This window comes from Gloeophyllum trabeum (genome assembly GCF_000344685.1).
Source record: "Gloeophyllum trabeum ATCC 11539 unplaced genomic scaffold GLOTRscaffold_00001, whole genome shotgun sequence".
In the NCBI taxonomy this organism is placed as follows: domain Eukaryota; kingdom Fungi; phylum Basidiomycota; class Agaricomycetes; order Gloeophyllales; family Gloeophyllaceae; genus Gloeophyllum; species Gloeophyllum trabeum.
The window spans coordinates 3076471-3095018 of record NW_006920410.1 but is presented as its reverse complement, the minus strand read 5'-3'; the positions used below and the strand labels follow the sequence as shown (position 1 = coordinate 3095018).

The following is an 18548-nucleotide window of genomic DNA, read 5'->3' as shown; positions in this document are numbered from 1 at the left end:
GCCGGCATTAACGTCGCGACGCAGGAGTATGTGTATATGTATAATCACAGTGAGAACTACCCCATCGATTTCGTACGCTACACCGTCAAGTCGGTATGCTTGAGTAAGTCTTCCCACTTGAAATCAGGGGGAGCCTCGTGGAACCGCTTCAGCAATTCTTCTCTTTCCTTCGACCTTTCCTGTGTTTCCCCCTTACCCGTTCCCCACAAGTAGAACCTCTGCAAGCTCATGGCTAGAGCTTGCGCGTCCCCCTGGCTCAGCAAATACTTCCCTTCCTCCTGACCACTTCCAGAAGGTACGGGGGCAGCGGCGGACGGCGTAATTTCCCCGCGCAGTAGCACTACCCCATGTGTCTTGGCCAGGTCGGTATAGTGAGTGAGGACTAGGTAAGGCGTTGCGAAGCTTTGTCGAAGCTTGTACTCCTGCAGCGGCGTAAATAGAACCGTAGAAGTTTGCGGATTTCCCCGCCTTCCCGTCACGAAGGGATTCTTCGCCGATTCTAGAGAGGGTACCTCCGGAGCTTCATGGAAGTCCCATTGCATGAAGTAGAACTCGTATGCCCTCTCGCCTTCTCCCGGCTGATCCCTCGGCACGGGGATTATGAACGTCGGGTACCTTTTTGCTACGTCCGACATGCGGTGGTAGGTGTCAAGCGGGATGGATGCGCAGACGTAACCTCGACCCGTCCCTTGCGACCGCAATAAGTGGTACGCAGTCCAGAGCGCCGATACCTGCTCTGATGTGTGAGGTGTTTCGAAAAGTCGAGACACATTGAGAAAGGAAGAAAGAGGCTTCAGGAGTGGACGCATCAGCGAATGTCATTGGAAAAATGGGAACGAAGGGCGGACCTTTACAGGCGAACTATCTTTCCTGGCATGCGAGGATGGCATAGCCGGGGTATCGTCAGATGGGGCTGAACCAGTGGTAGCAGACGTCTGTGCCCCTGCAGCCGGCTGTTTTGGGCGGGCAGATGAAGCCAAGGCTTTCCTCCTACGCTCTTGCTCCTCCTCCCTGAGTTTCGCCTTGAGTGCTTCAATGCTAGTTCCTCGTCTGCCCGGTATATACAATAGAGATGAAAAGAAGATATCATCGAACGCGACTCCTGTAAGAAAACTGTCACGATCAACCACAAGCACATCGAGCATGACACCTCACTCTTGAGCTACTCTAGCCAGTTTTTCCGCGTACTTTGCTTCATAGCTCGTTTGCTGTTGAAAGAAGCGACGACCATTCCAGGCTAACCAAGACAATCGCGGAGGAAGAAGAGAACATCTAGCCAAACTAAACATGACCGGGCTGTGGCCGTCAGATCGTAGAAACTTGGAGAAAGCCCAAAGGAAGCCTTGGGTAAGAGAGGACGCAAGGACGTAAGCAAGATTGGTCTCCCCTCGTGGCCTCCACGTGCGCAACTGTGGTGACGTCCATCGTGGCCACTGCCGCGCGACTGGTCCGCACCTTGCGGTACTCGTCGAGTACGTTCAAGCTTCAACGCTCAGCGCTCAGCCATGACGAAAGTCGAAGCATTGACCTTGTCCTCTTTGGGACGTCTTTTCTCTCTGAACGGCCTGTATGTCCTGGGCTATAGCTGGCTGTTTGGCATGGGTGAGCTATGGTTATAAACGTAGTCTCAATGAAGTAGGCTCACTCTGGGTATCATCGACAGCCGTGTGGGTGACGTTCTTCGGTGGTGTGTATTCTCAGATTACTTATGCCTTGTTATGAGGCAGCTAAAACTTGACCTGTCTGCCAGGTATAATTGCTCTGAGGGCCTTGCGTTCGTTCATATCTTTGCTGTGCCTGACGAACCCCGGCTGAAAACATGTCCGTAGCTCGTCATCAGTTCGGGACCCTTCAGCATCGTACATTCCCCGTCTACTTTGTCATTTCGATGGCCCTGTCCTCGTTCCTCATGGCCAGATGGGTGTTCTCCCACCCTGACGTGGTTACGCACATTGCTCGTCCGAACGTGGCGGACGTTGCACAGTTTTACGCCCTTGCAACTGTCTTCCTGTCCCAGGCCATCAATTATTTTGTTATTGGACCCATGACAAGCAAGTACGTATCACGATTCTCGTGCCTTAAGTTCAGAGTTGATTCCCGCATAACTAGGACCATGTTTCAGCGCCACAAGCTTGAGAAGGAGGAGGGCAAGAGCTATGATCAACCAGATGTGGGTCTTCCTTTAGGACATTGCTATAATCATTTCTCTCATGCTAGTGGTCGGTTTCTACAGGTGTCGGCCCAAATGAAGGCTTTGAATGCCACATTTTCTAGCCTCCATGGCATTAGCTCTCTTGCTAACCTCACTGCTGTGATCGCTTTGGCTTTCCATGGTCTTTGGATTGCTGAGGCTGGCGTACAAGGCTATTGAGTTTGTACGTCATCACCAGTCATCTGTGATACGTAACTCCTCTATGTGGAAGCATTCAACGACGACTTGCCCCAACTTGTCGTGTTCTTGTTCATCATCTCAAACATCTAGGTTAGTCCGCACGGGCAGTATCGTAGTACTGCAAGAATTTTGTACTATTAGCAAATACAACTATGTACTGTCGACATTGTCATGCTGAATCCATAGTGGGCAAGAATCCCTCCTTCAGACTTCTCTCCAACCTCCGGATCTCCTCAATAGAAGTCGCACGTGCAATGGCCTCCTTGACCCTCTCCTGGTCCTCTTTTGACATGAGACGCCCTGCTTTACCAGGTTCCATGAGCGCCTTGGGCTCATCTGTCGTCACAGGTGGCTTCGTCGAGTGAGTGGACACCGTCTCGGCCAGTGTTGTGGCTAGCTTGGTCGGGAGACCATCTGCCGTCAGGAATAGCGCTCGTGCTGCCTTACGCTCCTGTCAACGGAATCGCGTTCGAAATAAGTCGGTTCCAACTGGCATGCGAGGCGATCAAGGGGGATGAAGGCACACCTTGTCACGAATTCTCTGGAAATCCAAAACTCTCAGCGCAGGTAACCGCCACGCAAGCCATTCGCGATACCATTTCTTTTCCCGCACTGGGTTCCCGAGCAAACTCAGGTACTGTAGATGTTTTAGCTCCTTTAGTGGCTCGAGGTCACCGAGCTCTTGGATGTTGTTGTTTGTGAGGACGATGGAGGTAAGGTTAGGGGCTGAGACATGGAGGGAGGGGGATATCGATGCTATACGGTTGTTGGCGAGGAGGAGGGTGCGTAGCCGTCGCATCAATGGTAGATTTCCAAGCGCAATAATGGAGTTATCTGTAAAATCTATAGCATCGTGCTGGTCCTACGCGCCCCGCGAGAAGTATTAATGAGCGACCATATCCACAGCCCAGTAGAAACTGCCACGTACTCGGGTAACACCCAGATTTTCGATGACAGGGATTTTATAGCCTGTGAGCCGGTTTGTGAGCGCCTCGAGCGAAGCTGGAAGCCGGCGCACCTCTTAAATCCAGTTGCCGTTCTTTGAGAGGGTTCAGGCCGGACGGGCATTGCGCAATGAGCTCCGGTGTAAGCTTCACCATGAGGAGATACCAAACGAATGGCAGGATTGGGCGTGTATGTAGCGCGAAAGCAGTTGACTGCAGCAAAGAAGCCCTAATTGAACCCGCGCCACAGACGCGGTGCAATACTCAAGTTCACTCGAACCGTCATGCAGGTCTTACACAAACGCCTGAACTTGTGAGTAATGCGCTTTATGGTGAACCTACGTTCTGACTATGGTTTAGGTATATAGACCCTGCATCGTACACATTCACGCCAGCCGAAGCCAGCGCTGGCGCAAGATCCCTGACTATACAGAGGGATTCCGGAGAGATTGTCCTGAACGGTACGCCTCATAGGACGAGTGGTTTGGCTGCTTGACCGAAGACACTGTAGCTCCCAATGTATCTGCATCTCCCGCTGGCCAGCGGTCAGCAAAGACAATATATGGAATACTGGGAATCATCTCGCTGACACTCAGTTCGTATCACTTATCACTCATGCGTTATGCGACTTGATATGTTCTCGCTTCAGCTGACTACATTATTGTCTTGACTGGACGCGAACTGCGTGGTCGTCTCATGGGCCAAGACATATATCGTGCGACGGAATACGAGATCCTCCCGGTAGACCCTCGAGCATCCGTCCAGCACCCTGCCCATCCGGTGGAGGCGCACTTACTGGCTCTCGTTCGTTCGCATCTGGACAATGGCTACTTCTTCTTCAGCTATGGGTGGGACCTGACAAGGAGGTTGCAAGCGCAGTGGGCGGCAAGGCAGAGTGACGAGGGAAAGGCTCTGTGGCAGGTGGTACGTCCATTTACTTCTATTCTTCGTCCCTGAGCTGATGGGCTGTGGAGGCGGATGACAGATTCTTTTGGAACAAGTGGGCAGTTCTTGTTGGTCCGGCAGACTTATCGCTGACTGCCGTGAAGATACCTGCATTCCAAGTTCATTGACACCACGACTGCTGATCCAAACCAAGACGTAGGTTGAGTACCCATATGTCCTATGCACCTTGCTGACCTCTATTTTACAGCTCAGCTCCTATATTCTGCCGATCATGTACGGCAGTGAGTACCCCTCCATCCGAGCTGCGGCTCGCTAGACGCTAAGCCAGTAATAATCCTTATCCGCTCAAGCCTTTGACATTCGCTCGGCATACGTCAATGGCTACCACCTTCGCCTATGCCTTATCAGTCGGAGGTCTAGGTACAGAGCAGGCACTCGCTATTTCCGTCGAGGCATTGATCATGATGGTCATGTTGCCAACTTCAACGAGACTGAGCAGCTCGTCCTCGTTGACCCCAAGCTCAATGAAGGCCGGAGCACTTCAGACGAAGCTAGCACGAAGCTGAGCTTTGTGCAGATAAGGGGAAGCATTCCGGTGTTCTGGGCTGAAGTGAATAACCTACGATACAAGCCTGATCTACAAGTCATGGACTATCCTGACACGGTATGGTGACATCTTCGAGTCGAACTTAAGCGCTGACACATTATGTCAGGCTAATGCTATGCGAAAACATTTCGAGGAGATGATATCGCATTATGGCGCTCAGGACTTGGTGAACCTGGTTAATCACAAGGGTCACGAGCAACCTGTCAAGGAACAGTATGAACGCTATGTTGCTCAGGTGAGAGTTCCAACCAGCAGTTATAGTACAACTTGCTTAGCTGCTTCGAATAGCTCGGACTTCCCGATGTCAGATATGAGTATTTTGATTTCCACACCGAATGTAGACATATGCGCTGGGAGCGAATCAGTCTGCTTATCGAGAAGCTCCAGTCGGACCTCACTAAGAATGGGTGAGTCTTTCGCATTTATTCCATACCCTTCATTACGGAAGTTCCCTCAAAGGTATTTCCATCTGGATGCAACATCAACCGAACCTATCCAAGTCCAGAAAGGCGTCGTTAGGACCAATTGCATGGACAACTTGGATCGCACAAATGTTACTCAGGCAGCGATTGCTAAGTGGACGCTGAACCGGCAGCTGAGAGTGATTGGAGTGCTGAAGGATGATGATTCCATTGACTACCACGAGAGCCTTAGCAAAGACTTCCGAGAAAGTACGGTGACCCACTCGTCTCCTGATTGTTATGCGCTGACTTCATCCTTTCTTTAGTGTGGGCAGACCACGCAGACTTGATATCAATAGCCTATGCTGGGACAGGAGCACTTAAGACGGACTTCACCCGGACAGGTCAACGCACTAAGTCGGGAGCTCTGGAAGATGGCTACAAGTCTGTAATGCGGTACCTCAAGAATAATTATTTTGATGGCCCTAGACAGGTAGCATCTATTCGTGATAACGACGAATATATTGCTTATGGTTCTATCAGGATGCATACGACCTGATGACGGGAGTGTGGGTCCCTCGAAGAGGCCCCTCGTCGGCTCTATTCCTCATTATTGATTCGCGGCCACTGATAATCCGCTCCGTACGTATATTCATTTTCTCTCGCTTCCACATGCTTATGAAGCCAAAGCAGGTTCCTTACCTCGCTTTCTTGTCTGTGTTCATGATACTCGCTGGACTCACCCTCCCTCGGACCTCTCGTATGTGCATACTTGATGCCTCCGTTGGCTCAAGAGCTAACACGGTGTCCAGAATACTCCCTATTCTATTACTTCCTCATCTGGTTCACGCTATTCGCGTTATCCATGGCATTCATATTCGCGCACGGCATCGACTACGTGTCGTGGCCACGACTTCTGCCACCTACCGAGGTCATCCACTACCACGGCTCTGGGTTCCAATCCGCACGCAAAGGCAGGGGTATTGGCATTCCGGCCTTGGACGTTGGGAAGCTCCGGTCTGGCGCGGGTGCTGGCGCCCAGTGGCTAGCAAAGGGGCGAAAACGTGCGGGTAGCAAATTGGAAGAGATTGAGATGGGTACCAAGAAGAGGCTGGATTAATATCCGATATCTGAACGTACTCCCTACACAGGTGCATGGTGGCAGGCACATACTACATAGTACTGTATATAGAAGGCTTTTGTTATTAATCGGAGCTTCCATGGCAGCGATTTCTCCAGTATTGCATGCCCTCTTATCAGGACAAAGTCACGAAAGTGATCGCACAATTATCCAGCAGTTGTATTGTCTGCTCAGAAGTGCATCTTCGCCGCGGAGAGTATTGCAACAAATGGTCGAGCAGTTGTATAAGAAGAGGAAATACTTCCGCGCTTGGTTTCACGGTGAGCAGGTCCTGGCGAAGCCTTGCAAGCTCAGTGACGGTAGGAAAAGCTACAATAGATTTACCTCTAATCTCATCGTCCGGGCTTGCACAGGATCGACGTCTGGGGGTGGTAGTGCCTCCCATGATAACGTATTGGACGGAATTGTGCCATTGGCCTCTGAGATCTCTTCAGCGGTGGGGCGACCGAGGCGGGATGCTATCTCTATGAGCTGCTGCATATCAGTCTCTTTCCTCCGGAAAGGGTGATGTCCTGTGAGTAAGTGAAGTAGAATGAGGCCAACGGGCCAGATGTCTAGTAGCCAGGAGTCAGTGCAATTTTTATTATTGACCAAGTGATCTCGTACTAACCTACACAGAAGTCATAATGATTGCTCTGCAATGAAATCTCTAGCGGTCTATTCTCGCTCATGCCGATGGTACCAGCGGCCCATTTGCCAGGGACATATTTCTTCGCCGCTCCCATGTCGCAGAGCTTCACGATTCCTGAAGAGGGGTCCACCAGGATGTTCGTGATTTGGACGTCTCGATGGAAGATGGAGATCTCGGGAGAGTGTAGATACGCTAGGGCTTGGAGGATCTGTCTGACGTAGCTCAGGGCCGATTGTAGGGCGATAGGAAGGGGCAGTTCCGACAGGACCAATGGGTAGCATGAAAGCAGGATGTTGTGATATGTCGAGACAGCAGCCTAACGTTTATGTGGTTATGATTGGGTATGAGAATAAAATCGGATACGCTACCTCGCCGTCCTCAGAGGTGCATTTCTCTTGCTCGACCCAGTAACCCAGGAATTCGACTATATTCGGATGCGAAACGAGTGCATGGACCTCAGGTTCCCTATACTGATCCGAGTCAGCACTCCCCCACAAGGTAGATTCTGGTTGGACCCACGACGAATTTAGGCGATTCGTGGTGTCGTTTAAGCGCTAGAGTTGTACCGGTCTGTATATTCAAGTTATACGCAACGCCATCCGTCATTGCGATATCCAGGATGCGTATCTCGGATACCGTAGCCCAGCCGCCCTTCCCCAAGAGACGGATCTTCTCGTAAGTCAAATCGACGGTGGGGCCTGATGCCAGCTGGGCTTTCGCAGCATGAGGCATGATAATAGAGCGGATTCTAGGGGAGGGGGGCAATCAACCGATCCTAGTCGCCTTCCTTTTATGATCAAAGGCAGCGAGCGCTTGAGCACGCCTGACGTCCATTTCATAACCACCTCTACAGGAATAGACGAGACAGTGCGGAGTTGTTGTGGCTGAAATTTGGATACAGTGTTGGCCTGGATGGATGTACCGTGTTTTCCGGAGGGAGAGGAGTCGTCATTAGTTCAATAAAGGGCCCATCACAATCGAGGCAGTGGGGCAGTCTCCCGTAGGCAGACCGAATTGCCTCCCTTTTGGTAGGAGAGAGGACGGTCGGCGTATAACGGCGGTGGGGGTGGAGGGGGCAGATAACGGTCGTGATTTCTTCGGCACGATAAGGATGGATATATGCGCCTTCAGATTGAAGGGCCGGGCTCCAAAACTCAGGAAAAGACAGCACATCAAGCATATAAGAAGTTCAGGGGCTTATATTGCAGTCATCGAGGACGGGAAGATGGAATATACGACTGAAGGGAGAGTAAAGAAGCCCTAGCGCACAGAAATCATATCAAGGTAACGCGCAGGATATGAGCATGAACAAATGGCCTCTAAGAAACCGTCCAAGAAGAGAAATATTGCTGTCGAATCAAAAGCAAGGCGCGGTCCTTGTTATTTGATTGCAACGCACCGAACCACCGTAATTCGGAATGAGATATCCCCATCGTCCCCTATATTTTCTTTGGTAGATAATCGCGCTCGAGATCCGAAGGCTAGACGCTGCTTGAACGGGGACCGGCGACGTTGTAGCTAGAAGATGATTCAGCCGCAAGGAAATCCACGAAAGCGGGCCGCCACAGTGAGCGACCTCCGTGAGCAACTGGAGCCCGGCGAGCTGGAGACATCGATTTTGCAGCCATTTAGTTCAGATTAAATGTTAGGAAGCGAGAGCGAGCAAGTCCTAGGCAGATATATCGTGCTGGGAGGATAGACGAGCAGCAGGCTGAGGACACTGGCAGCGCGGCTGGAGGTCGCCAATCGCGTGAGCCACACGATCTTGCCGGCGTCCGCCGTCCTCTTGAGCCTTCCGCGCCGTCAGCCCCTTTCATTCCAGTCTGGTCTCAAACCAAGGCTGTCGATTATGCCGCTTGTCATCCACCGGTAGGGTTCAAAATCCAACCACAACGTGGAATCCTCGGCAGCGGTTAGTATTAGAACAGAACTTGGGCAATCTTGTGGCGATTCGAATTCGACTGCTTGCCATGGACTGGGACCTAGTTGCGATTGCTGCTTTGCCTCGGAGGGCCAGTCGATAATGATTACTCTGGGATGCTTGAGATACTGCTCTTCTGTCCGATGGTGAACTTCTGGTTGATAGACTCCCTGTCGATAGCTCTGGAGGATATCTTCTGGCTGCTCGCCCGCGTCGAAGGAAAACGACTCAAGCGACTTTTCTTTACCCCCAACGGCACATGGACTGGTTCAGGATACTTGCGACTGAACTGACGACCGATAAACTGCCTTTGCTTTTCATATTCTTCAGGGTTGGCCGAGTTTCCCGTTCGATACCTTGTGGCTCTGCAATATCATTTCCAGCTCCAAAGGAGTCGTCAAACGAACTGGTTATTAGTGGAGCTCAGCGACGGTGAGTACTCATACTGCTCTATTATCTTGCTCAAGCGACTTTGTGCGTCTTTGGCTGGTCTCTTCATCCTTGATGCACACATCTTGAGGTTGGGCTGAGCGCTGGGTTGCGGATATCACACGTTGCTTGTGTGTTTTGCGCGCGTCACGGCGTGCATTGCTTGAAGTCTGGCTGTTTGAAAGCACTCCATTCAGTGGGGCATGCTAAATGATGATGTGGCATGAGAATGAGAGCAACTCGCCTGCTATCAGATGCCTTCAGGCCTCTGTGACCCGTGACATAGTCACACGGCCCATCTGGTGAGGGCGCTATACAGAGCACTCGAAGCGTTGTCTGGTAATCGTACTGGGAGAAAGCGTGAGGAGGGGAGAAGATACAGTTTGAGCGTTATTTGTCCGCGGGTTGGGTTGTGTGCCACGGGAATTGACCCTTGCGGGGCTTTCCTCCGGACTGTGTCATTATGAGGAACTCCAGCATGCCTGACAGTAGTGCAGGACAAATTGAGCTGATGCATTGTTCAGGTTCTCTTCTTAGGTCAACCCTGACAAGCACCTTTGAGGCAGCGGGTTTCTTCTCCAGTTATTTGTCGAACGTTACTCCGGACTGGCGCCGTATCCTTCGCGAGAGTCAGACTCTCCCTTCCACGTTTCAGCGATGTCCCTCCGCATTTGGGAGGACCCTCCGAGGCTAGTCCAGAACTCTGTAGTTTCGATGGATGGCGACGACGTCCCAGCGCTATCCGCCAGACCGAAGTGAGAACAAACTCAGCAGAAGGCAGGCGCGTCCATCGAGCGGACGCATTCCCAAACCACCCCGCGCGCGATCGCCGCGCCTCCGAATCAGGCAGCCTATCACCTCTATACTCGCGTCAATGAAATCAAGCGCGGGGTCCCCGCGATATATAACGGCGGAGAGGTCCAGAGTCGTCTTATTGGCTCTTTCCTTCCCTCTCCCTCTCTCCTTCCTCTTCGTCGATCTGTCTGACTGTCTATCCTACCCTTACTTTGCTTCGGCGTGTTTAATATACTCTGCTCCAACGTATTCTCTCTTCCGTATACAACTCCTGCCCCGATGATGTCCCCGCGCGCGACGATGCTGCCCTCCTTCACTCTGGTTCTGAGCAACAGCAACTATTCACCACCGCCCTACCACTCGCGCTATCATGAAAAGTACTACCCGCCGCCGCCGGAGCCGTTCAGCAGAGACGATCCTCTGATGGTAGCCTATGTGCCTCTCCATTCTGCTGCAGCCGGTTGACTGAAAATTGTACCTCTGCAGAGGACTGTGGACTATAGATTCGTTGCGTCTGGTTTTGACGCGGATTTGTGTCTGGTAGGAGCCGTTCCTGCAAAGATGGTTGCTCACTGGTCTCATTGACATTATACTTAGCCTGCGATGTCTGATATCGAGGAGGAGGACGAGGAGACGGATGGAGTGGTTATCATAGCCGAAGAAGCAGCGGAGTCTTCGAATGGTACCAAGCGGCCGAAAATTTCTGTCTTTCTGAAGGTGCGCTTGTTTTCTTCTCCTTGCGTAGCTTGTGGATGCTAGAGTGTTGATGCGTCGCATGTACGCAGGACTTGCTGTTCGTAGTCAAACTGAAGATCCGGAAGCTGCGCAGCGGCGTGCTCGCCGCGCCGAAGCAAAACCTTGAAGTTGATCTTCTCTCTTGAGGGTTCTGAAACTTTCAATCTTGAATTCTGAATCTTGAGTGCCCAGTTCGTTCGTTGGATATCGCACAAGGGCCCGTGCTAGGTCAACCGGAGCAAGTCCATAAAAGTGGGGAAACGCTCCTTAATGCCTAATGGCTGCTGTATCTATCTACCCGTCTGACTACTAGAATCTTGTGTATTATACCGCTCGTTCGCTCGTTCCTTGCTTAGCTCAGAGTAACATATGGTCGCTTTCTTGAATAGATGCGAATGTCATCTTCTTGCTGAAGCTCTACCTATCGGGATACGGTCTCCCACTGAAGTTTATTCCGACTCGTCTATGGTGACCTCGACCGTCCCGTCGACCCACCTCGCGCTGACGCTATCCCAGGCAAGCGTCAGTCTATCCGCTTCACCGTGAAGTGCTGGCAGCTGACCGTGTCAAGTCTTTGACGATGTGGTCGGGGCTGCACCCCGACTCGAGGAGCGCCGCCTTCGTGTGGGACGTGCACACCGCGAGGGTTTTCGCGCCCGCGGCGCGCCCGGCGGTGATGCCCGAGGGCGCGTCTTCTACCACCAGGCCTGGATACGTAGTTTCAGTTCTCAGCGGGAAGAAAGGGGAGGGGGGAAGAATAGGGAAGAGGGGGAACGCACATTTGCTAGGGTCGACGCCGCACCTGCGCGCGCCGGCGAGGTAGGGGTCCGGGTGCGGCTTGCCGCGGGCGACGTCGTTGGAGGAGACGAAGCCCGCGGGCGGGAGGGGGACGGCGCAGCGCGCGAGGGCGCGCGGGGTGTAGATGTTTGTTGCTGGGGGTTTGGAGCATCTCAGTTGGGCGAGGAGCGCGCGGATGGATGTGTGGATGGGAGGCTATTTACCGGATGTGACGATCGTCCAGCCGTGCGCGGTTGGTGGGCGCGCGGACTCGATCTAAGGGGAGGGTTGGTTGGCCATGGGGATTCCTGAGTAGAGAACGTTTGTTGGGAATGATGGACCGGAGACCGAAACGCTGACTCACCGCGCGTGATGGGGAGGCGGGGGGACGATTGGGCGAGTAGTGAGTCGGTGGCGCTGCGCTGTTATGATGGATGAATACGTGATATATCGCGCTGGGGTACTTGCTTGATTGATCAGGTCGAGCGCGCCCGGGAGGACGACAGGGCCGCCCTCGATGACCTCGTCCTCGAAGCGCACGATCTCTGCCTACAGGGGGAAAAGAAAACCCGGAGTTAACTTTTGTGTGTTTGTTCGCATGCCGGGGCACTGGGTGGGATATAATTAGCACAAGCTGGAGCGCACCTGGAGCTTGTGCTCTTCGTCGATGCGACACCACTCCTTGAGGGTGTCGTACAGGCGGCGTCCGTGGGATTTGTGGGCAATCTCTGCGCCGTTGGTGAGCCCGTAGTCGGCGGCGAAGGTGGACCAGACTTTGAGCACGCCGGGCGTCGAGTCGATGAGCGTGCTGGTGCATAGGATGATGATGCCAAGATGGCCGGGTTTGATTGTGATGGCGAGTCGTCCGTTAGAGACAGAACAGATGGTGAATACACAGGTTTCGGTTTGGGTTGGGAGGGAGGGACGGATCGGTGATGGTCAGGCTGCTGGTGATGAACCTTAAGGCACGGCAAGACTGACCCGTCCATGTCAAACAAGACCTGAGGAATTATCAGATACGCTGGGTAGCTTCGGTAATGGCGTTGCTCACCGCGTCGACTGTGATGGTGGGCATGCTGGACGATGACTTGGAACGCAACTGGAATCAGTCAGGGACGATACGAGGCGTAGTGTTATTTTTAGCACGACGCGGGTCGGACAGATCCAGATCGGACTGTGGCACTGGCAGCTTGTGGCAGCTATGGATTGGACATAACGGCTCAGGCAGTTATTTATACGACAATGGCCCAACACAACGCCCGGTGTCCGAGCATCATCCGCCTTTGTCCATTTACGGCGTCGAGTCACGTGGTGTTGTGGACGGCATCGCGGCGTTCGAACCTACTCATCAGAGCGCGCGTATAAATGCCTCAGCCCTGCCAGAATCCTCCTTTCACCCTTCCCGGTCCTTTTCACTTTCCGTCTCCCGCTCAGGCTTGGCCCTCGGCTTCCGTCTGGTATACGATCAGGAATCGCTACCGGCCACTGCGTCTCGACAGACTTTCCGTTCTTTCATTCACGACCTGGTGTCCCGCCTCTCATTGCCCACTAGCCCTTGACGTTCCATCATGAAGTACTCTGCTGTCCTCGCTATTGCCTTCGCCCTTTCCGCCTCTGTCGCAGATGCCCGCCCCATGCGCCGCGCTGCCTCCGCCCAGGACACGAAGAACGGCCAGGACGCCGCCGCCCTCAAGTAAGCAATCAGCCACTCTTTCCTACCCACCTCCTTGACTGTTCTATAGCGCCCAGTTCAAGAGCATGACAGTCGGCCAGGCCTGCACAACTGGCCAAAACGCGTGCATTAACGGCGCCTTTGCCCAATGCGCAAACGGCAAGATGGTCTCCCTGGGCTGCGCGCCAGGCACGACGTAAGTGTGTCCACGCTCAACTCTGTCGATCCTGTCTCTTCCGCCCTTGTCTGTCAAATTACGCCTCCGTTCTCAGTCCCCACACCCTTTTGCCTTGCATTTCAAATGATGGCTGATGCTCTCTTGTCACGTAGTTGCGCAGCCGTCCCTATTACTGGTGGCCCCGGCACCCTTGTTATGTGCACAACTCAGGCCGACATTGACGCCCGCTTCGCCGCTGCCGGGGTCTCCAACACCGGTGCTGCTGCATCCGGCGCTGCCGCCTCTTCAAGCGCTGCAACCGGTGCAACGGCCTCGTCGAGCGCCGTCGCTGCCTCATCGAGCGCTGCAGCTGGCACCAAGGCCACCTCGAGTGCTGCCGCTGCCTCCAGTGTAGCCGCCTCTGCTACTTCTAGCGCAGCGGTGAGTAAAGTGTGGCTACGTGTCTCGTGCTTCAATCTGACGTTCCACTACAGGCCGCTGCTTCCAGCTCTGCCGCCAACAACGCCGGCGGCGCCGCCGCGGGCAACAACAACTCGACTGACCCGCAGTCGTCGCTGACGCTCCTCGACTCGGTCATCGCCAAGGGCTTCGAGAACGACGGGCAGAGCCAGCCCGAGGCCGGGCAGGTCGCGTCCAAGACGTCCTCGAACAACTTTATCAACTTCTGCGCGACGGTGCCCAACCTCCCGATTACGAACGGGCAGCAGATCAAGGCGGGCTCGTGCAACCCGGCCCCGATGGGCGTGATCGCGAGCACGGCGAACATGCCCTCGAGCAAGTTCGTGTTCCCGACCAACATGGGCACCGTCCCCGCGAACAAGGCGTTCACCATCCAGATGGCGATCAGCCACCTCGACACGGGCTTCTTCGTGAACGCGAACGAGAACTACTTCGCCGCGCCGCAGTTCACGAACGCCGCGGGCGACGTGCAGGGCCACTCGCACGTCGTCATCGAGCAGCTCACGTCGCTCAACCAGACGGAGCCGACGGACCCGACCAAGTTCGCGTTCTTCAAGGGCCTGAACGCCGCCGCGCAGAACGGGATCCTCACCGCGGACGTCCCGGCGCCCGGCCTCCCTGCGGGCGCCTACCGCCTTGCCTCCATCAACTCCGCGGCGAACCACCAGCCGGTGTTGGTCGCCGTCGCGCAGCACGGGTCGCTCGACGACATGGTCTACGTGAGTTCATCTTCCCTCCGTCGGCATACGATCCATCCAACTGACCACCCCCCTCTCACCGCAGTTCACCGTCCAGTAAACACGAGGCACTACGACCGCACCGGCCTCGCCGGGGCATCCCCTCCTTTGGTCACGCTCTGAATCATCATCACGCTTGGTATCTATTGGGTATTTATTCGGGCAAACAACCCTACGCTTTGATAGCTGTGTATAATCTGTCCGTCCGGTGTAATAGCCTGTTGTACTGGTCTTGTCAATCGAGTTGAACGAGCGGAAGCCGATCGGGAATCTTCCATCCATGATGTGTTTGTTTGTTGTCGAGTGAGCTCGAGCCCTGTGCGCAGCGATGGTGGTTCGTATGGGTGTTTTGATTGCATGATTTACTGATCTGCCATAGGCAAGCGGTGTCTCTGGTATGTTTCCTCATGCTACCGAGTTCGGCTGCCTCCTGGTGGCATGTGGACGATGGCTGCGACTGCGATTGCCACCAGTTGCCTCGTTTCACATAGACACGTTGCAGATTTCCATAGCATGATAGGAACAAGAAATGTTGGACCAGTCCTGACAGATCCGTCTAATTACAAGCCTAACTACATTTCTCTAATATCGTACGGGTATACATACAACAACAGCAGGACAGGACAGGGCAGGGTAAAGGGCGGAAGGAAGAATACGAAGTTGCTCATGAACCGGGGGTGACGGTAAGAATTAGCATAAAAACAGAATAAGCAAAATAACGGGGGACTACCAAGAGCCAAGTAGAATCAACAAAAGTCCTGCAGTCTAAAAGCATATAACATGACGGGATGAATGGATGCGTGAGGGGGTACGTGGGATGAGGGCGTGAACATGTGCATGCAATAATGAACAATGCTGGGGTCGTAAAATAGCAATGATGATGAATGCGCAAGTCGAGAGAGAGAGCCCGCACAATCGTCTAGTCATAACGTACCGAATAACCGTGAGCAGACATAGGATATAGTCTATGATAGCGATGTGCCAAGCATGGCGTGATATAGCGGCACCGATGAGGGCAGGTTGCATATATGCGTCGAGGGTCGTTAGAAGTCGTCATCGATCTCGAGCCCCGAGACGTCCAGCCAAGGATGGTTGACCATCTTGTGCGCCGACGCACGTTCGCGGTGGTCGATGACGAGCATGGGGAGCAGAAAGTCGCACAGCGCCTGCGCGTCTTGCTCGGTATACGAGTACTTCTCCATCATCACATTCTTCAGTGGCCAGAGCTTCAAGGACTTTATATAGCGCAGGGCGCCTATAGCACGCGATATCGCGCAATGAGACTCTGTCTGACAAGTGCGGAGGGTACAAGTAGCCGCTTACCAGTAGAGTCGAACAGCTCGCGGCTGAACTTGCCTCCCATCTTCACGTCCATGGGGAAGTCCCCCAGCAACTCGATTATCTGCGCCATATGGTCGTCGTCCTTCGTGAACAGCTCTCCCTGACCTTGGGGATCGAACAGGTATTCAGCCGTCAGGAGCTCAAAGATCTGATAGTTTACGCTCATGATCAGCTTCCCGCTTCCGTAGTCTGTAAGCATATCAGGGGAAGGTGCACTCACCACACACGCAACGCTCCAAATGTCCGCCGTACACCCCCAATCACTCCGGCCAAGAATAGCCTCCGGACACCGATATTGACGCGTCTGAATATCTTCGGTATAATGTCGCTTGGAGGGTGTCGCATTTCCAAGATCAGCAATCTTGACCATGATTGGGGGCAGAGAAGCAGGTTCCTCGACTAGCGGTTCTTCGGGAAGTTGGGGTGGAGCTGGGCTTGACGGAGCGGGTTCGACGGACGGCGCGTCTGGGGTTGGGGCATGGGGATCGCGGGGCGCCGTCTGAGAGAGTAGCGATGGCCCTGGGATGGTGTTCGAGGAGGAAGTGGACGTGCTGGGAACGGGGGTGGGGTCTGAAGACTCGGTAGGGCTAGCTGAATTCTTGCCCTCGCTGATTTGGCTGTCAAGAGTCGAGCGCCGTGATAAGCAGTCGCTGTCTGAGAGAGTCAAGCGGGACATGGCGCTGCCGAGCGAGGTCGGGGGTGTGCTGCTGGTACCGCTGATGGAGGAGACCATCGCAGAACTGGGGCTCGACAGTGTGGTTCCCGAGGATCCACTTGATGAAGACGATTCCGCGACGGAATCCGCTGAGTCCTTCTTCACGGGTGTCTTGGTGACATCAATCCCTGGCAATTTCTTGTTGACAGAAGCCGGAGGCTCGTTCAGACTGGCACCGCTGCTGATGCGTGACATCACCAGGCCGTTCCTCATCTTTGGGCTCTGGCTAGGGCTCGATAGTGGTTGAGAGTCGAATATCTGGACATGCCTTTGTTGTCGGTATGAATACTCGGCAGTACTAGCTCGTTTCGGAATCGCCATCCCGCTCCGGGTGGCCTTGGGTAACGGGACGCCGACCTTGCGGCAAGTCGGACTTTGCGAGGTCGATAGCTCCTGTTGAATATGTGACTCCACGTCCGGAATTGCGAGCACTGCGGGGTGGCGGAGTCAGTGACTCAGCTGTGCTGCGCAACGGCGGCTAAGCCAAAGCACTCACTGATGTTCTCTGGCTTAATATCCGTATGGACTAGGTCACATTCATCATGCAGATACATGAGACCGAGAAGAACTTGCTTGGCAATGACTTTGACAAGTCCCTGAGGAACGCCTTTCTTCTTGTGCCGCTCGATAAGCGCTAGCAAATTCTCGCCCAGCGGCTCGAAAACAATGCAGACGTGGATGTCCTCCGGTCCGCAATGTTGGAACGAGTCCAGGAACGATACAACATGCTCGCGCCCCGGATGGGAGGGGTTCGCCGAAGCCACCTGGCGCAAGAGCTTTATCTCGTCCCTGGCAGTCTCAGCGTAGCGCCCGGCGGACTTGACGACTTTGAGAGCAGAGTGCCGGTTCTCTCTGAGAAACGTACGGGTGATAAGCGTGAATGAGAGTGTGGCGTTATGTGAGGTACTCACTGCAAGTCCTTCACGAGCCAGACGGTCGAAAAATGGCCCCATCTGTCGCGTGACCGACGGATTCCTATCACTTGCCCGAAGCCGCCACTAAAATGGAGACGTACCCTAGCTTCCTGACCACTACATACCTGCCCTCCTTGAAAGTATCCCTGATCTTGACTTGCAAATATCCTCCCGAGTTATAGTCCGCGGGGCTCTCCTCGTCCTTGGACTCGACGTCGGGTACAGGGACGATCTTGGGGCCCGCTGCGGTGACGACGTACTGGAATTTTGCGCAGGGCTGCGGCTGTTTGGGCGGTGCCATAGACAAGGCGAGTGGTGGTATAAAGAACGAACGGGAATCGCAAGCGATGGATATACTGCACGAACAGGTTACGAGGCTATCGGAGCTCCAGGCTCGCTGGCCTTCCCGGGGTCTTCCGTCACCGTCACAGCGTAACGCTATCTCAATACGGGGCGATGCGATTCGCTATCTCGGCTCTTTGCCACAGAAGGCAGGCGCGGCATGTGATTATCAGCCTTTATCTAGAGGCGCCTACAGCCTCCGCGGTATACGCCACCGTCCTCTGAGTTGCTCGACGGTATCTGCACTTGTGGCATGCGCGGCCAGCTGACGCTGCTTGCTGCTAACTTTGTACTCGTGGCTGAAGAGATATCGGTCGAATTCCGCTGCAGTCAATGGCGTTGATCATGCGGGGACGAGGGTCAATCTCGGCGAGGCCTACATACACCCGGAGCTTGCAGAGATTCGAGAACCCCCATCCAGGTTGCTTCGAGTCAAAGATGCCTTCAGGGAACAAGCCTGACAGCGCGGGCATCTTTACGGTAAACCGAGGAATGCGGACCTTGTTGGGAT

At 54.0% G+C, this 18548-nt stretch overlaps 10 protein-coding genes across 10 annotated transcripts; 5 read left to right on the top strand and 5 right to left on the bottom strand.

Annotated features, from left to right (window-relative positions):
* GLOTRDRAFT_109259 (ATP11-domain-containing protein) lies at nt 1-1333 on the bottom strand. Its single transcript, XM_007863089.1, has 3 exons — nt 1156-1333; nt 849-1050; nt 1-791 (listed from the first exon to the last, which is right to left on the bottom strand). Exons 1-3 carry the CDS (start codon nt 1287-1289, stop codon nt 78-80), a joined length of 1050 nt encoding a protein of 349 aa, XP_007861280.1. The 5' UTR covers nt 1290-1333; the 3' UTR covers nt 1-77.
* A 184-nt stretch (nt 1334-1517) lies between these two features.
* On the top strand, nt 1518-2353 carry GLOTRDRAFT_18389 (uncharacterized protein; the record flags this gene model as incomplete). The annotated part of the gene is made up of 5 exons (XM_007861935.1): nt 1518-1602; nt 1751-1774; nt 1830-2055; nt 2110-2170; nt 2234-2353. Coding segments are annotated over 5 exons (516 nt in total), but the record flags the coding sequence as incomplete, so codon positions are not given.
* Nucleotides 2354-2567: 214 nt separating this feature from the next.
* Nucleotides 2568-3489, bottom strand: GLOTRDRAFT_16260 (uncharacterized protein; the record flags this gene model as incomplete). Its single annotated transcript, XM_007861931.1, has 4 exons — nt 2568-2843; nt 2919-3254; nt 3321-3361; nt 3411-3489. Coding segments are annotated over 4 exons (732 nt in total), but the record flags the coding sequence as incomplete, so codon positions are not given.
* A 110-nt stretch (nt 3490-3599) lies between these two features.
* Nucleotides 3600-6533, top strand: GLOTRDRAFT_53684 (uncharacterized protein). The gene is made up of 15 exons (XM_007862220.1): nt 3600-3649; nt 3697-3797; nt 3848-3931; nt 3986-4260; nt 4311-4336; nt 4386-4437; nt 4490-4523; nt 4593-4906; nt 4956-5084; nt 5138-5256; nt 5309-5520; nt 5577-5743; nt 5794-5892; nt 5944-6010; nt 6063-6533. The coding sequence occupies exons 1-15, from the start codon at nt 3621-3623 to the stop codon at nt 6368-6370; spliced, it is 2016 nt and encodes a 671-aa protein (XP_007860411.1). The 5' UTR covers nt 3600-3620; the 3' UTR covers nt 6371-6533.
* A 167-nt stretch (nt 6534-6700) lies between these two features.
* GLOTRDRAFT_124741 (kinase-like protein) lies at nt 6701-7754 on the bottom strand (the record flags this gene model as incomplete). Its single annotated transcript, XM_007863088.1, has 4 exons — nt 6701-6945; nt 7002-7338; nt 7391-7492; nt 7542-7754. 4 exons carry the CDS (start codon nt 7752-7754, stop codon nt 6701-6703), a joined length of 897 nt encoding a protein of 298 aa, XP_007861279.1.
* A 793-nt stretch (nt 7755-8547) lies between these two features.
* On the top strand, nt 8548-9236 carry GLOTRDRAFT_90316 (uncharacterized protein; the record flags this gene model as incomplete). The annotated part of the gene is made up of 3 exons (XM_007863087.1): nt 8548-8589; nt 8655-8934; nt 9034-9236. The coding sequence occupies 3 exons, from the start codon at nt 8548-8550 to the stop codon at nt 9234-9236; spliced, it is 525 nt and encodes a 174-aa protein (XP_007861278.1).
* Nucleotides 9237-10449: 1213 nt separating this feature from the next.
* On the top strand, nt 10450-11048 carry GLOTRDRAFT_124740 (uncharacterized protein; the record flags this gene model as incomplete). The annotated part of the gene is made up of 4 exons (XM_007863086.1): nt 10450-10593; nt 10654-10707; nt 10765-10884; nt 10953-11048. 4 exons carry the CDS (start codon nt 10450-10452, stop codon nt 11046-11048), a joined length of 414 nt encoding a protein of 137 aa, XP_007861277.1.
* Nucleotides 11049-11351: 303 nt separating this feature from the next.
* Nucleotides 11352-12477, bottom strand: GLOTRDRAFT_20081 (uncharacterized protein; the record flags this gene model as incomplete). Its single annotated transcript, XM_007861937.2, has 5 exons — nt 11352-11409; nt 11465-11609; nt 11682-11851; nt 12122-12228; nt 12325-12477. Coding segments are annotated over 5 exons (633 nt in total), but the record flags the coding sequence as incomplete, so codon positions are not given.
* A 513-nt stretch (nt 12478-12990) lies between these two features.
* GLOTRDRAFT_135580 (uncharacterized protein) lies at nt 12991-15008 on the top strand. The gene is made up of 5 exons (XM_007863085.1): nt 12991-13372; nt 13422-13547; nt 13682-13949; nt 14003-14707; nt 14772-15008. The coding sequence occupies exons 1-5, from the start codon at nt 13248-13250 to the stop codon at nt 14784-14786; spliced, it is 1239 nt and encodes a 412-aa protein (XP_007861276.1). The 5' UTR covers nt 12991-13247; the 3' UTR covers nt 14787-15008.
* A 228-nt stretch (nt 15009-15236) lies between these two features.
* Nucleotides 15237-18046, bottom strand: GLOTRDRAFT_53679 (kinase-like protein). Its single transcript, XM_007862219.1, has 6 exons — nt 17797-18046; nt 17693-17734; nt 17278-17633; nt 16287-17212; nt 16049-16214; nt 15237-15980 (listed from the first exon to the last, which is right to left on the bottom strand). The coding sequence occupies exons 1-6, from the start codon at nt 17994-17996 to the stop codon at nt 15769-15771; spliced, it is 1902 nt and encodes a 633-aa protein (XP_007860410.1). The 5' UTR covers nt 17997-18046; the 3' UTR covers nt 15237-15768.
* Between the last annotated feature and the right edge of the window lie 502 nt (nt 18047-18548).

Coding starts and splice junctions, on each gene's coding strand:
- GLOTRDRAFT_109259 (XM_007863089.1), bottom strand. CDS start 1,289: ATGTTTAGTTTGGCTAGATGTTCTCTTCTTCCTCCGCGATTGTCTTGG. Junction 1,051..1,155: donor CTGGCTAGAGTAGCTCAAGA/GTGAGGTGTCAT, acceptor TATACCGGGCAG/ACGAGGAACTAGCATTGAAG. Junction 792..848: donor AAGATAGTTCGCCTGTAAAG/GTCCGCCCTTCG, acceptor CCACTCCTGAAG/CCTCTTTCTTCCTTTCTCAA.
- GLOTRDRAFT_53684 (XM_007862220.1), top strand. CDS start 3,621: ATGCAGGTCTTACACAAACGCCTGAACTT. Junction 4,337..4,385: donor GACAGATTCTTTTGGAACAA/GTGGGCAGTTCT, acceptor ACTGCCGTGAAG/ATACCTGCATTCCAAGTTCA. Junction 5,744..5,793: donor ATTTTGATGGCCCTAGACAG/GTAGCATCTATT, acceptor TGGTTCTATCAG/GATGCATACGACCTGATGAC.
- GLOTRDRAFT_53679 (XM_007862219.1), bottom strand. CDS start 17,996: ATGGCACCGCCCAAACAGCCGCAGCCCTGCGCAAAATTCCAGTACGTC. Junction 17,634..17,692: donor TGGCTCGTGAAGGACTTGCA/GTGAGTACCTCA, acceptor TACGTTTCTCAG/AGAGAACCGGCACTCTGCTC. Junction 16,215..16,286: donor TTTGGAGCGTTGCGTGTGTG/GTGAGTGCACCT, acceptor GTAAACTATCAG/ATCTTTGAGCTCCTGACGGC.
- GLOTRDRAFT_135580 (XM_007863085.1), top strand. CDS start 13,248: ATGAAGTACTCTGCTGTCCTCGCTATTGCCTTCGCCCTTTCCGCCTCT. Junction 13,373..13,421: donor CAGGACGCCGCCGCCCTCAA/GTAAGCAATCAG, acceptor ACTGTTCTATAG/CGCCCAGTTCAAGAGCATGA. Junction 13,950..14,002: donor CTGCTACTTCTAGCGCAGCG/GTGAGTAAAGTG, acceptor GTTCCACTACAG/GCCGCTGCTTCCAGCTCTGC.